Raw genomic sequence first — 17,024 nt, forward strand, 5'->3', positions numbered from 1 at the left:
CACAATATTAGTACAAAAATCGAGTTCCAACAAAACAGACATTGAGGACAATTTAGACACATTTTCAGGTGGTTTGCATAATGGATATACATCTAATTTTCTAAAATATTACCTAAAATGATATATCCTTTGAATTTTTCGTAAAAACTCTAAATTTGATATTGTTGTTTGTACTTATTGCATAGATTTTTTAATAACCTTTCATACGAGATAAAATTTGTAAAGTTCTAAGGTACATATTTTTAGATATGTTATATTAAATTTTGGTTTCCAATTATACCTCTGAAAAAAATAGGATAATAAGGAATTATAATACAATTTGACACTTATATCTATTTGCCCTTTCTCTTTGGTTTATATATAAAATGGCTAATACATATTGCCCTTCCTCTTCGGTTATTTATGAAAATGTTTAATACATATTGCCCTTCCTCTTCGGTTTATTTACGAAAATGTCTAAGGAAAATAAGAAAAATTTGATTCAGAGGGTCATTTTTGGTTTTTCATCCCGAACCATTTCCAATATTTTTATGTCAATTGATCACTTAGATTTTACAAAAAAGTGGCCATATAAGGTCCTCAATCGCTTCGCTCGGTCGGCCCAAAAATGGTTAATTTTATCGTTCAATTGGGTAGTTTCAGCTAACCTACATGAGCTAGTCATTGTACACGGTTTGGTTACGATCCATTCTAACCTGAGTGTATATTCTGCTATGGTAATCTTAAGTCAAGTTTTTCATCTAACGTTGATTATTGATTGCTTGGTTCCAAAGCTATCTTAGCTTAAACCTAAAGCAACCTTGACCTTGAAAGTCTATAAAAGGAGAACCTCAAACAACTTGGATCTTTGAATCCCTGACACTATTCTTGGGTGTCTTAGTTGTAAACTAGAGTCGTACTCTCCTCAAAATCCTTATATGGTTTAACGACTAAAAGTGCTTCACCTGGGGATTTGTGAAGCCAAGTCCAACTATCTTTATCTTGATAGTTCGAGTATCCTGATCTTATTTTGATTATTGAGATACTCACTCAAACAAGATAGATACAAATCACAAAGTATCTCCGTCTCAGACTTTGTGATTCAACAAGTTTCGACTTGTGGGGTGAACAATAATCTAGGGTGATCTTCGGGAGGCATAAGACCGGATTTTGAGGTTTGCTAGACTTTGTCTATTCAATCGATTTCCTATCTCACCTTGATATTTAATCAGAACGGAAATCACAAATAGGCTTACCAGTAGGAGGCATATTGTTTTAAAGTCTTCAATTGAGTTGAAGCAATTTCTAGGCTATAAAGGATGTTAGCTAAGGTAATCATTTACGCGAGTCCTGTTGGGATTGAAGAGGCGTAAGGAGCGCGACTGTAACTGGATTGCTGTGATGGTTTAATTCATTCTCAATCACATTCCAGTCCAAAGTTCTGATAGTAGGCTAGTGTCTGTAGCGGCTTAATACAGTTTGGTGTTCAAATCTGGACTAGGTCCCAAGGTTTTTCTGCAATTGCGGTTTCCTCGTTAACAAAATTTCTGGTGTCTGTGTTATTTTTTTCCGCATTATATTGTTTAGATTTATAATTACAATATACCAGGTTTTATGTAAATCAATCAAAGTAGATATATCCATCCTTGTTTGTTCGATACGGCTTGATTGACTCTTGGATATTGATTTTTGAGATCGTCCAAGTACTCTCACACATAATCAGGTTCACAGATTTGGTTCCGTAAACTTTCTGATTGTGAGAGAAAGAGATATAATCTCTTTGTATAATTCCTTGATTGAGATTCATTAAGTTGAACTCTCGAATTGTATTCGAGTTTACTCCATACATGTTACCTAAGAAAAAGTTGGTGGTGTATCTTGGTACCCCCATGTTTTCAATTGGTATCAGAGCAGGAAAACACGTTTAAGACCTAACAAGTTTGTGTTTGAAGCAATCTGACTATATGGACATAATGAAATATCGATAAACGTATCACCAGCTCAGACTATGCCAATTCCCGGGTGTGTTTTAAAAACCGTTGATGATGATTTTGGTAGTGATATGAAGAAGATGATCGAAGAACTTTGTCATGAGAAACAACCATTGATAAGGAAAATCGACGGACTTCACTGTGAAGTTTATGTTAAAGATTCTGACCATCGAGAAGGATATGAAAGGGAAAAAACTCTTCAGGATAAGTTGGATGAACAAATTCAAATTAATAAAGAGATTATTGCAAAGGTAGATCATTCCAAGTCTACTCTCGTTAAAACTCTTGGGATGTCGAACTCTGTTGAAAAATCTTCCAATCTCTCTAAGGATTCGAGTAATTCTCTTAATTCATGTCTAAAGAATTATCGTCAGTCTGAAGATAAACGAGGCTTAGGCTTTATTAAAACCGATGCTACTCAGATTGGTTCGCAAGAATCTAATAATGTTACTTCAACAACCGCTGGCTCCTATATATTTCGTGGTGCTTTCAATCATTACCAATATACATGTAAGCTCTCCACGAAGAAATTAAAGGTTGCTAGTGCTCTTAACAAGAAAACTAGAAAACTTTTTTCTAATCTTATGAGTCTTAAGAATATTACAAAATATTCCATTAGGAACAATAATGTTAGTATGGGTGCTTTTGCTTTAAAGTCAACATCACCCTTTCAATGGTTTCTTGACAGTGGATGTAGTCGGCATATGACAGGTGACCTTTCGTGGTTCTTGAATTCGAGCAACTTTAATGGAGGACCTGTAACATTCAGAGACGGGAGTTGTTACTACATTAGAAAAAATGGAAGGATCAAGCTTCATGGTGTACTTGAAATCCATAATGTAGTTTACGTCAAAGGTATGACTGCAAATCTTCTTTCTGTTAGTCAAATTTGTGACAAAGGCCATAAAGTTATCTTTAGTGCTGAAGGATGTGACATTAAACATAAGTATGGAAAAGTAATTTTTCGGGGAATACGTGGAAAAAATAACTGTTATCTTTCGGATACTCAGTCTAATCTTTGTTGCAATCTGACAAAGGTTTAATCTACTCATCTTCGGCATGAGCATTTTGGTCACATGAATTTTCTCCTTCTTGGCAAGATCATTAACAAAGAACTTGTCAGAGGTGTTCCAAAAATCAATGTAAGATCGATGTTGTTTGTGGAGCTTGTCAAAAAAGCTAAACAAGTAAGAGTTCCACATAAATCATCTCAAGAAATTACCACCAAGGCTCCACTTGATTTAATTCATATGGATCACTTTGGACCCATTCAACAACCTACTGTTGGAGGGAAGAAATATTCTTTGGTAATGGTTGATGATTACACTAGATTTACTTGAGTGGCATTCTTGGCACATAAGAATGAGACCCTAAGTGAGTTTAAGATTATTGTTAATAGAATCCAGAATAAACAAGGTCGCAGACTAAAGAAAATTAGGAGCGATGGGGGAGCTGAATTCAAGGATACTGAAGTGTTCGAATTCTGTGACCTACTGGGTATTATTTAATAGTATTCATGATAAGCACGTAAGTGCGACACATTTTCACCCATAAATACATTAGCTGGGACTCATTTTATCACTAATAAACTTGTTTGTAGGTATTTTTGGGGAATAAACATTTTTAAAAGAATCAGCTCGAAAAGTTGTTATTTGCACCGGGAGGACACGTGCTATTCGGACTCTCGTTATTGGTTAAGGGGCATCTCAATTACTAAGGGGCACCCCAGGTCACCCTGAAAAGGCAGATGCTATTCGCACCCCAGGATCGGATAAGGGGCACCCATCTTCTTCCCCGTTTGAATTTGAATTTGGCGGGAATTTTTGAACTTCACGGAACAAAATTAGAGTTTTTGTTTGTGGTGTGAATAATGAGATTCAATCGCCGAAACTTCTTGGGTGAGTCTGTTAAAGCTTAACAGGGTTGGTATGATTGATGGAATTCATAAACTTTGGCTGTGTTTGCTAGAATCATGGATCTGAAGCAACACAGTTTTGGCGGGAAAGTTGTTCTTCACGGACCAGAATTAGGGTATGAGAATTCGAAGCTTTCTAGTGAGATTTCATGGCTATACTTGTTTGGGATAACTCCATTAGGTGAAACATGGCCGGTAAGGGTCTTAGAATCAACCCAGGTTGGCTGGATAGTTGGATCCAAAGAAAACAGGGTTCACGGGTTTGACTGTATCTGCGTGTATTTGTGGAAGTGATTTGGCTGAAATTTAATCGGATTTTTGGTCGGAATTGATTGGAGAATGATCTGTTTCATTCCAACAGGGAAGGTATGTGTGTTAGAATTGATCAAATATGGCTGCAACGTGGAGATTGGTTGAAACAGTGAAAGAATATTCTCGAGAGATATTTTTGGTATTTTGTTGAGATATTCTTGGTGGTAGCATGTGGTTGGATGAAGTTTAATTCATTCAAGAGTCGTGTATCAAAGTAATTGGAACATGTCAATACCAGCAGAGCGCGTGGGGAGATAAAAAAAGGAAGAAAATACCCGTACCTTGCATGGAGAATAATCAAAAATATTTTGCATTTACTCGAGAGATTTGGAGTCTCTATGGGTATTAATAAGTTGCTGGGAATCCTAGATGGATATCAAGAGTTTTGGAGAAGAAAACAGAGAGTTGCAGAGCAACTTCTCTGCTGCTGCAGCGAAAAGAAGAAGAAAAAGAAATTTGATGTCCACTGACTGTCGCAGAGAACTGTTGTTTATTGACAGTACTTGTAACAGTCAGTTTGGCACATTTTTTTTTAATTTGCAACATCTATTGTAACAGTGAACTCTGTAACGCCAATACAGCGTTGCAGATTCATTGTATTATTAGTTTTCTTTAATAAAAACACCATTTGAGCCATAAATTATATTTTTGAGTGTGTATTTATCATGAGAAGCTAAACCCCAACACTGGGTCGACGGAGGAAGACGAACTTCATACATGAGTGATTTTATTTTATTTTCTATATGACTTTTGCATTAATTTTAATTGAAATATGATTTGAAAATATTAGTTATCATTTTATTAGATGGGTCATGCTTGCTTAGGTGTTTGATGTCCCATGCTTACGATTTATAACTAATGTTTGGAGGATCTACCTTGGCAAAAATAAGAGTCGATGTTGTTTTATTTGTTGAGCGATAATTGTTGAGAATGAATAATTGAACCTATTGATATGAGTTTGGCCGAATCCTAGACCCAGTAACTCTCTATTTTATTCCTTTAAAATTAATCTTAACAAGTCTTAGAGTTCGAATCTTAATTACAACAACGATAATAAAAAAAAACCATAATCATTTTGGCGCCGCCGACGGGGATTTGTTTCTAGATTAATTTTTAGGTTTATTTATTTATTTATTTATTTTTTGTACAGTATTTTCATTTTATTTTAGATTTTTTTTTTCCTTTTTATGCGTTTCTTTTTGTATTTCTTTTCAGGGAATTTTTGAGGATGATGACTTCTTCCGAGGAGACGTCATCTAAGATGACATTGACAGAATATAAACGTAGAAATTCAAATCAACGTGCATCCTCATCTGAGATGACGCTTGGTGAATACATGCAGAGGCAACGGTATGGAGTTTTTGATCCACATGTGGTAAGTGAAGAATCTCCTTTAGAGATATACGAGAAATATTATAAACACACACCACCTAGTTTGGAATAAAGATTGAGAGTTCTTGAATGTCAAAGATTATTTGCTGATGATGATGATGATGAATCATGTAGTGACTTTCTGTCCCATACTGAATATATAGATGACCATGTGGATGATTGTGCAGAGGATTTGCTTAATTCTTTAGATGAATTTATCTCGTAAAAGCATTCACCCGACTTACAGGTTTTTTCTAGACCCCTAGACTTCCAAAAGTTGCGTAATATAGGGTTAGAATTATATGCATCTCAAATTTTGTTGGATCACCCATAGGACTTGCCTATTCCTGATACAGTGCACGAGCCAATTGGCAATTTCCCTGTCTCAATGGAATCCCCATATTTTGTTCTTTACGCACTTCCTTGTGCAGTAAAAACTTGGTTTAGGGGTAAATCTTGCTTTTTGATAGTTTCAGTGTCTCCGCGTTTTCATGACATAAGTGTGAAGCTGTCGTTTGTAAATATCGTATTTTGGGTCGATCCCCAAGTTTTCAGGTTATTGGTTTATGGGGATCCTTTTTTGTACATTCCAGTAGGTGTATTTTTATTTTTATATTTTTTGTTTACTTTTTTTTTCATCTTATGGATTTCCCATCTTAAGTTTTGCATTGGATGACTCAATTACATTGAGGACAATGTAATGTTTAAGTGTGGGGGAGTGGTTAACGTTTTATTTTTCTTTTTCAGGAAATTTCTTGCTTATTGTGACCAGCTGTGTAGCGGGTCTCCGAAAAATAAATAAATAAATAAAAAATAATGATCAGCTGTGTAGCGGGTCTACAAAAAAAATAAAAATTAATTTGATTATTAGGGTTATGACCAGCTGTGTAGCGGGTCTTTTCTTTTTTCTTGCATTATATGACCAGCTGTGTAGAGGGTCTTAAAAAAAAATAAAAATTGACCAGCTGTGTAGCGGGTCTCTTTCTCTCTGTCTCTTATTATATGACCAACTGTGTAGCGGGTCAATATTCTGTTTTGCTCGAGGACTAGCAAAATGTAAGTATGGGGGAATTTGATAAGCACGTAAGTGCGACACATTTTCACCCATAAATACGTTAGCTGAGACTCATTTTATCACTAATAAACTTGTTTGTAGATATTTTTGGGGAATAAACGTTTTTAAAAGAATCAGCTCGAAAAGTTGTTATTTGCACACGGAGGACACATGCTATTCGGACCCTCATTATTAGTTAAGGGGCAGCTCAATTACTAAGGGGCACCTCAATTCACCCCAAAAAGGAAGATGTTATTCGCACCCCAGGATCAGATAAGGGGCACCCATCTTCTTCTCCGTTTGAATTTGAAATTTGCGGGAATTTTTGAACTTCACGGAACATAATTAGGGTTTGTGTTTGTGGTGTGAATAATGAGATTCAATCGCTGAAACTTCTTGGGTGAGTCTGTTAAAGCTTAACAGGGTTGGTATGATTGATGGAATTCATAAACTTTGACTGGGTTTGCTAGAATCATGGATCTGAAGCAACACAGTTTTGGCGGGAAAGTTGTTCTTCACGGACCAGAATTAGGGTATGAGAATTCGAAGCTTTGTAGTGAGAATGGCTATACTTGTTTGGGATAACTCCATTAGGTGAAACATGGCCGGTAAGGGTCTTAGAATCAACCCAGGTTGGCTGGATAGTTGGATCCAAAGAAAACAGGGTTCACGAGTTTGACTGTATCTGCGTGTATTTGTGGAAGTGATTTGGCTGAAATTTAATCGGATTTTTGGTCGGAATTGGTTGCAGAATGACCTGTTTCATTCAAACAGGGAAGGTATGTGTGTTGGAATTGGTCAAATATGGCTGCAACGTGGAGATTGGTTGAAACAGTGAAAGAATATTCTCGAGAGATATTTTTGGTATTTTGTTGAGATATTCTTGGTGGTAGCATGTGGCTGATGGAGTTTAATGCATTCAAGAGTCGTGTATCAAAGTAATTGGAACATGTCAATACCAGCAGAGCGCGTGAGGAGATAAAAAAGGAAGAAAATACCCGTACCTTGCATGGAGAATAATCAAAAATATTTTGCATTTACTCGAGAGATTTGGAGTCGCTATGGGTATTAATAAGTTGCTGGGAATCCTAGAAGGATATCGAGAGTTTTGGGGAAGAAAGCAGAGAGTTGCAGAGCAACTTCTCTGCTGCTGCAGCGAGAAGAAGAAGAAGAAGAAATTTAACGTCCACTGACTGTCGCAGAGAACTGTTGTTTATTGACAGTACTTGTATCAGTCAGTTTGGGACGCTTATTTTAAATTTGCAACATCTATTGTAACAGTGAACTCTGTAACGCCAATACAACATTGCAGATTCATTGTATTATTAGTTTTCTTTTATAAAAACACCATTTGAGCCATAAATTATATTTTTGAGTGTATATTTATCATGAGAAGCTAAACCCCAACACTGGGTCGACGGAGGAAGACGAACTTCATACATGGGTGATTTTATTTTATTTTCCATATGACTTTTGCATTAATTTTAATTGAAATATGATTTGAAAAAATTAGTTATCATTTTATTAGATGGGTCATGCTTTCTTAGATGTTTGATGTCCCATGCTTACGATTTATAACTAATGTTTGGAGGATCTACCTTGGCAAAAATAAGAGTCGGTGTTGTTTTATTTGTTGAGCGATAATTGTTGAGAATGAATAATTGAACCTATTGATATGAGTTTGGCCGAATTCTAGACCCAGTAACTCTCTATTTTATTCCTTTAAAATTAATCTTAACAAGTCTTAGAGTTCGAATCTTAATTACAACAACGATAATAAAAAAAAAACCATAATCAATTCACCACCCATAACTCCACAAGCTAATGAAGTTGTAGAAAGGAAAAATGAAATATACATGAAATGGATAGAGTAATGCTCCTCAACAAAAACTTACCTCTAAAGTTTTGGGGAGAAGCCGTCTTTACAACCTGCTATTTGATCAATCGTGTGTATTTTCACTCACGAACCCTGTATACTCCATATGAGTTATGGTATGGTAAGAAACCTAACTTAGACTATCTCCATGTGTTTGGCAGTAAGTGCTACATTCTCAAGGATTGAGAACAAAGAGGAAAATTTGACTCAAAAAGTGACAAAGGTATTTTCCTTGGCTATGCATATGACAGTTGTGTTCCAAAGGATGCAAAGGATCTTGTTAAAATAATCATTCTTTAGAAAAGTACTCCTAATCTATCTCCCATGCCCACTACTGGGAAGCTGCATAAAGATGAGAAAGGTGTTGATGTTGATCAAAAATTATACCGATCCATCATTGGAATCCTTCTATATCTAACTGCAACAAGACCTGATATCGTCATTGGCGTTGGTTTTTTTGCTAGATTTCAAGATAAACCAAAATAATCTCATCTTGCAGCTGCCAAAATGATCATACGATATATACAACATACTATCGGTTATGGTCTCTCTTATACTTTTGATACTAACACTGATCTTACAGCGTATTCTGATGCAGATTGAGAAGATTTTGTAGAAGATAAGAAATTCACATCAAGAGGTTTCTACTACATTGGATTAAACCTTGTTGCTTGGCATAGCAAGAAACAAAACTCACAATCTCTATCGACATGTGAAGTCGAATACATTGTTGCAGGTTCTTGTTGTACTTAACTTTTATGGATAAAACAAATGCTTACTGATAATGGAATCGATACTGGAACAATGAAAATCTTTTGTGATAACTCAAGTGTAATTCGAATTACTGAGAATCCCGTTGAGCACTCAAGAACAAATCAGATTGACATAAAATACCACTTTATAAGAGATCTTCTTGAAAATGGTATTGTCAGAATAAAGTTTGTGCCATCAGAACAACAATTGGCTGACATTCTCACCAAGCCTCTAGACACCGCAATGTTTCAACACATTCGGTAATCTATCGGTGTTGTTTTGGTTCATTAAATCAAGTTCTAACATTGCCCCTAACTAATTCATATCTTTTGGGCAACAAAACTTGAGTTCCAGGTAAGGAATTGTTGTCATCTTTCTAAAAATCCTTCTTTTTCATTAAATTAAGGTCAATCATGTTGTTCTCTTGGGAATGATATCAAATGGGGGAGAATTCTTAAATAAACTTGTGCTTAATCGCTATATCTTTGTGGGGAGAGTGGATGTGGAATTTACAGAGGATGTTTGTATCTTAAATCTCCTAGTTGAGCGGTAAGTATTTTATACTTTGTGATATCATCTAAATTAAAGTTGATATGTATTACCTTTAAGTCTTGAAATATCTTTTGATTGAATTCATTACGATCCCATAGTTCTCGTACCTTTGCCAATTTTTATTGACAAAAAGGGGGGAGGATTAATTAGTAGTTTCGCACTATATAATATGGTTTACGGATCATTATGTAAGGGGGAGTGCATCAATATCTATAGGTTTCACCTATTATGCAAAATATGTAAGTATTGATTAAGGGGAGAAACATATCACCATAATGTTACTTCAAAGTTGTGATACAATCGAACTTTGGAGAAGAAAATAATACTGTACTATGTTTCTGTATAACGACGATTGAAAATCTCTTTTCAAAGTTGTTGTCGCTATGGATCTTCAACAACAACGATGCTGAGTTGAACACGTTCAAAATCATTGCAACTTGAAATAACGAATAATTCAAGGAGTTGAAGAACCAAGGAAATCAAGCATGGCAGATTCTGGAGTTTTGAAACTTTATTTTTTAATCCATATGTACTGATAGTTTTGTCACTATAATTGACGAAGGAGGAGATTGTTAGAGAATTAATCGGTCGAACTAACAAGTGTTGATATCTCAAGCTTGTTATCAAATTTAGTTATCAAAACTATATCTTAATTTCTAGTCTACATTTAGTCAGTCTCAAATTAGGATAGAAGTGTGTAATTGAGATTCGGAAATCATTGTGTTCTACAATTTGAAGGCGAAGATCAACAAGAGCATTGGAGAACTTCAACATCAAAAGGTAAGTGAAGACTGAACCACCTATTTCTCAAGTTTTCACCTTTCTATCTATGAGACATTGTCTCATGACTAAATTAGACAGTACATGCTTAACATAAATTTCGAGTTAAGTTTATCTTGAATATCTTCTCGAAATATGACTATATAAGATTAATAACATTTGTTCATACTTGATGAATTTGGTTGGGAACAATTTATTGTTCGTGACTTAAATTATGATTCAAGATTTAATCATTTGAAAATTTTCTAGAACAGAGATGTGTCATTGATGTTATTCGAGATTATTTCGAATTGATTATTAGAGAGATATAAAGTACGTACTATTAATCTGGATACATGACAATATGCATACCAGTTCACATAATGGGAGAACTGTTATAAATCCGGAGCCGCAGTACATGTACCCAGTACACGTACCGGCATAGCTATAGATCGGAAGTGGACCAGGAACGGTACACATACCCGATATCCATACCATAAAAATTATGTGACTCGTAAACCAAGAACAGTACGCATACCTAGTATGCAAACCGGAAAAGATCTGTTGTTTTGATACCGAAAACGGCACGCATACCCAGTATGCAAACCATAAAAGATTTTTGAGTTCCTGAACTCGTTATTTTTCTTAAGGGTACCCATACCCGGTACACGTACTATGGCAAAGACATTCACGAACAGGTACAACACACATATCATGTTCACGTACTTACCCTGTCGAATATTTTCAGATGCATCAGTATTATTTCTACGAGATAATACATATGTGCGATCAACTTTCTAAAAACACTATCTAGATATTTTGATCATATGTGTGATTCAAGAAAAGTCTCTAAGTGTTATATGAAAATGGTTAAGCTTATCGTTGAATTGGATAATGTTGAACGATAAGCTATATTTATGTGCCTTTGTTCTGCAAATAAATAGAGCCATTTAAAGGTGATGAGTGCCTACGCCTCTTACATATGTACTGAGCAACTCAGTAAACTTATATACGAAATTTATTTAGAATAATGTTGGTTGCAACTCCCAGGTATTCTATAAATTTTATTGAACTCTCGCCAGCGTTATTAATTAATGCATGGCTTGCTGAGCATTTACCCTATGCTATGTTCTCAGCTGAACTCTTAATATTGACATGAACAACTAATGTTCGTTCTCAGCCGAGCATCATGAGTTTTCGAAGTGTCAGGATTAAGATGTGCATGAAAGTACTCAATCAGAAGCATGCAAGCTTCGCTGCCCACTGAGATAAAAATTAGTGATTTTGTATCAACGCGCAAAATTCACCAAATTTGATTAATTTTGTGTCAGCTCGTAAAATTCAATTTTTTAACCTAATTTTATTAATTTACAAAAATTAGGTTTTTGTGGCCTGCGCAATATCTCGATCCCTATTGGTCGAGACTAAACCTAGGAAAACTAGGAAATTGGTCCTTCATGGAACTAGTAGTAGCATAATCCTACCAAAAGTTGGAAAACAAGAAATAAAGGGAAACTGTGACAAGTTAAGGCAGCAGCCAAAGGGGCGCGGCCTCACCACTTGGCCGACCGGTTTGCCCTTGCGCCGCCTATCACCGACCGGCCATGCCCCATGTTGCTGCCGCCAGTCCCTCTTTCCCATCGACCAATCAAATTGCTCCAAAGCCGCAGCCTACAATTTTAATTAAAGATGGAAGTTGTCTGGTCGACGTGCTTAGTTTCTTAAGAAATTGAATTTAGACTGTTCATGTCAGTCTTAAAACGATCACGGCTGTACGACTTGGCCGGATGATTTATCAAGCTTAGATTCTTCCTGACGTGACCAATCAAGCTCCATGATATTCACCGGAGGGCCCACTTCTATTCCAGCCAATCAGAACTCTTCTAGCCGGTTGTTAGCATCTATGATCGCTAGCCAAAGTAGGCTAGTTACGCAGTTGAAAAAGGTGTTTAACGAATTAAGACCGGCCATGGCAGTCTTAAATCCATCGTGGCCGTGCAACTTAGCCAGCCTAATGGGATGGCTTAGATTTTATTTTAGGCGACCAATGAAGTGATGATATGCTCACCGGCGACTTGCCTTTAGCCTTGGCCAATCACGTTGGTCACAACCTTCCAGCAACACATCAAATCGACCACCTAAAGTAGGTTGGCCACGCGGATTTAAAAGCCTTGAATTGAACTAACGCCAGCGTGTGACTGTCGCAAAAATATCTCGACCGTACAACTTGTCCAGCCAATTGACCGGCGTAGATCTAATTCTGGGCGACCAATAAGATGCCGTCATGATCACCGGCCGCCCCTTTTCCATGAGGTCTGATCGATTTGTCTTCAACATACCCAAACGGCTCCTGGCAACAACTCAAAGTAGGTTGGATACGCTACTCATAAGAGTCTTAAATAAGTTAACGATAATCAACAACTGCCACAAATCATCTTAACCATCCAACTTGGCTGGATGATTTGACCGGCTTAGATCCAATATTAGGCGACCAATGGGACGCCATGATTGCTGTCAGCTGCTGCTCTTCTCCATGAGTCAGTCACGTCATCTTTAGTCGACTTACTTGGCTGCCAACCGTTCGAACAAAGAAGGCTGGTTGCGCTCCTAACAATGACATTTCATATGCATCGATTAATTTGAGATGCTTGCTTAACAACGATGCTTTACATGCATCGAATATAAATGATACTTTTCACGAATAATTTAATTATTTAACCTAAAAGCATTATATGCTATTTTTCGAGTACTGGCTTACATCAAGTATCATTCATATGACTAACTACCGCCTAGCTTGTGCGTGATTGGTCAAAAATAATCAGGTCTTGTCAGCAAGACCCACTCAATAACTTGCTATATATTACTCGAGACATCAAATATGTCACAAACTGGGGGATGTTCATCAGGGTATTGGTATGGCGGTTTACAACGTGCGCGTGCAACACACGCATTATGAGAAAGTGTCAGGAAAGGAGGACAGTTAGTGGCAGTAGAGAAGTAGTGGGTGTAAAACCGACCAGTCTTCCCCTCATAGTAGGGACGTGGTCTTCATCATTTTACACGATCCCCACTTCTCCATCATTTAAATATTTCCATTTCCTATGAGATCAGGATGTGTTCGAGTATGGCTTGTATAAATAGATTTTCAATCTATTTCAACTAAAAGGAGTTCATTAACACAAGTATCCAGAAAACACCCAGAACTTACAGTTTACATTCTGCAATCGGGTTCTATATTCTGATACAAGTCATAAAACAACCACACTTTCATAGTTCATCATTCTGATCTCAGCACCTTCTTTGCTTCCCTCCCTAAGATCAACCCTTCTCCTTCATTTTGTGACTGAAGCAAGACCGGAACGAACATTTCTTGGTTTAGGCCAGAATTGTAGATATTGATCTCTCGATTCTAAAGTACTTCTGTGCAGTATATTTGTTTAGGGTTTAGATTCGTTTCTCGGCGACACACCCAATTTACCATTTTCAGCAGAATCAGTTTTTTTTTACTCAAAAAGGGCAGATATATTGGAAAAACTCAATTAACCACCAAGATGGTGATAATTGAGCACAAAGAGTACAAATAAAGCTCAGGAAAAGTTGAGCTCATACAAAAAAAATAGAAAACCAAAACAAAAATTAACTCATTACAACCTTCCAGTTTTCCAGACCGTGTTCAAAGAGTAGCCCTGGAAAATGTCTCTACCCACACAGCAGTTGAAAACTAAAGTTTTGACACCATTAATGATTGAGTCCAAAGTTTTATACCTGCCATTGAATAATCTATCATTCCTCTCAATCCAAATTGCCCACCAAATTGCAAAAGGATAAATATCCCAGATCCATTTCTTTATAGAAATTGCAGCACCCTTCTTCCTTCTCCATTCCCAAATAACATTCCTAACACAGTATTGAAACACCCATTGTAATTTGTAAAAACTTAGGAAATAATGCCATACTGACCTTGTAGTTTCACAGTGCAAGAAAATGTGCTGATTTGATTCAGCTGCCTTCTTGCAAAGCAAGCAGCCATTGACCACAATAGAATTCTTGTAAGAATCTAAAGTTGGAGCTGCATTATAACATAGAGTCCAAGTGAAGAAGACCACCTTCTGTGGAATTCTAGGATTCCATACATATTTGTAAGGGAACATAATCAAACCTTCATCTTCAAGAGCCTTATAACATTCAGCCACAGAAAAACCATGATTACCTGCCTGCCAAATTCTTTGATCACTTCCAGAATTAGAATTAATATTAGGAAGTAAGTTTAGTAAATGTGATATATCTTCCACTTCAGACTCCTTCAAGTTCCTGCAAAAAGCCAAATTCCATGAATTTGTATTACTATCCAAAAGATCTTGAATTGTGGGATTTTTTTTCTTCTGGTTATTTTGTAAAGTGCAGGGAAAAGAGTCTTCAAATATTGGCCATTTATCCAATTGTCTTTCCAGAATAAACACATATCCCCAATGTTGACTTGAATTACAGAATTTAACTCCACAGCAGAAGCACTCTTCAAAATACCAGACCATAAACTTTTTCCAACTGAGTTGCTAGTTTGATTTGGCAAGAATGCTTTTTGGTTACCTCCAAATTTGTGATGGACTACCTTCCTCCATAAAGCTCTTTCTTCATTACCATACCTCCATATCCACTTAGCATGTAATTTTTTGTTCATGATTCTCAACTTTTTAATCCCTACACCTCCTCTTTCTTTAGGTAAATACACTGTTTTCCAATCCACCCAACTCTTCTTTGACTTCTGCTTTGAAGAACCCCATAAAAATTGTCTCATGATTTTATCTAACTGCTTCTCAACTGACACTGGCAACTAGAAAAGTGAAATATAGTACACTGGTAAGCTACATAGCACACTTTTAATCAACATTAATCTCCCACCTTTAGACAAGTATCTTCTCACCAGAATCTGTTTTTACTCTATTACAAATTAGCGACCACAGTGGGAGATTGATCTCTCGGTTGCAAGATCAATTTCTCAATTTTTCATTTTAATTTTCTCAATTTCAAAATGGTGGATCTTAGGTCTAGATGAGCAACTAACCATGACTACTGGTGTTGACAACACTCCTAGCGTCAATATTCCTGCCGCTGACACCAATGTACCGCCTGCCAACACTGTCAATACATCTCATGGTGTCACATCCTCTACCACTAACACCAGCGGCGCCGGAAACACTGGCGTGACACCTCCTATCACCAGAGCGAGAGCCGCCTCTACTCTTCCTAATATTTCTTCGAGCGCGACACCTCCAATTACCACCAGAGCTGCTACCACTTCTTCATCGGGATGGGAGGCTGGAGGGGACCGAGGAAGCGAACCTACCATTAACATTGTAGATTTAATGGATAGACATGAATTTCTTGCTAAGGCTCAGAAATACATGGCTACAACTCAGAAAGAATTACTCACTTTCCTCAAGATACTAACGGAGCGGCTACCACCAGAGCCGCGTCAACCCCAAGTGGAGAAGACAAGGAATGCTTTCATGACTCCTAGCGCAAGCACTTCTGTTTCTGGCAAGGAAAACCAGGCTACCATTCATCAGAATCAACCTCCTTACCCTCCTGATGTACAAAGAGTTCCTCTTCCAAGAGGATATTCCTCTCCTCAATTCTCCCTTTATGACGGTACTGGTATCGCTCGTGAACGCATCTCTCGTTTTTTGGAATCACTAGGAGAACATGAATACAACCACGTCCTCCGCCTGAAAGAGTTCTCAAAATCACTCACTGGGAGAGCATACATCTGGTATAAAAATATTGCACCAAACAACATAACCAATTGGTGTGAGATGGTTACCGTTTTCTACAAGAGATATTTCTATGTGTCTGAGCAAATCACTCTATCAGATTTGGGAAGAATGTTTCAGCGAAACAATGAGCATCCAAATGATTATGTCAAGAGATTCAAAATTCAGGCACTGTATTGTCATGATCCAAATGTAATTGAACCTCAATTGGTGGAGTTATGCATTAACAGTATGGTACCCGTCTATCGCGCTTTACTGGAGAACCTGCGCTTTCATACATTCTCTGAACTCCATGAAGTTGCTAAGCGGTCGGCTACAACAGCACCAGCCTTGCTGGAAACCGCCAGGAACGAATATGCACCCGTGACTCGAGGAAGTAGACGTCTCGTCAACAAACAATATATTACTCAACCCTCTGTAAGCGTGGTGGGTGAAGGAGGAAAGAAAAAGGCTCCATCTACGGAACAATAACCCAAACGTGCAGCACCAGCACAACAGGAAACTCAACCCCGGAAGGCTGCGACTAAGACTCCTGCACAACAACAAGAAACTGATGAGGCTACTCCAAATTTCCCATTTCCAACTGAAGAGGTAATTAAGCTCCTGGAGGCATGTATTCAAGATGATGCTATCAATCTACCTTATATTAGACGTCCACCAACCGAGAAAAAAATGGAAGATCCCAAATATT

The 17,024-nt window shown here is 37.2% G+C and overlaps 1 protein-coding gene across 1 annotated transcript; it reads right to left on the bottom strand.

The window, feature by feature from the left end:
* Positions 1-14,206: 14,206 nt before the first annotated feature.
* LOC113272188 lies at positions 14,207-15,909 on the bottom strand. The gene is made up of 4 exons (XM_026522073.1): positions 15,781-15,909; positions 15,023-15,393; positions 14,523-14,873; positions 14,207-14,459 (listed from the first exon to the last, which is right to left on the bottom strand). The coding sequence occupies exons 1-4, from the start codon at positions 15,907-15,909 to the stop codon at positions 14,207-14,209; spliced, it is 1,104 nt and encodes a 367-aa protein (XP_026377858.1).
* Positions 15,910-17,024: the final 1,115 nt, after the last annotated feature.

The sequence above is a fragment of the Papaver somniferum genome, chromosome 4, assembly GCF_003573695.1.
Source record: "Papaver somniferum cultivar HN1 chromosome 4, ASM357369v1, whole genome shotgun sequence".
NCBI classification, from domain to species: domain Eukaryota; kingdom Viridiplantae; phylum Streptophyta; class Magnoliopsida; order Ranunculales; family Papaveraceae; genus Papaver; species Papaver somniferum.

What these genes read in the sequence shown, in the direction of transcription:
- LOC113272188 (XM_026522073.1), bottom strand. Translation starts at nt 15,909, where the DNA reads ATGGTAGGTTCGCTTCCTCGGTCCCCTCCAGCCTCCCATCCCGATGAA. An exon ending in TAGAGGCGGCTCTCGCTCTG is followed by an intron (nt 15,394 to 15,780) that starts GTGATAGGAGGT and finishes TCACTTTTCTAG; the next exon opens with TTGCCAGTGTCAGTTGAGAA. An exon ending in CAAGTCAACATTGGGGATAT is followed by an intron (nt 14,874 to 15,022) that starts GTGTTTATTCTG and finishes GGCTTTTTGCAG; the next exon opens with GAACTTGAAGGAGTCTGAAG.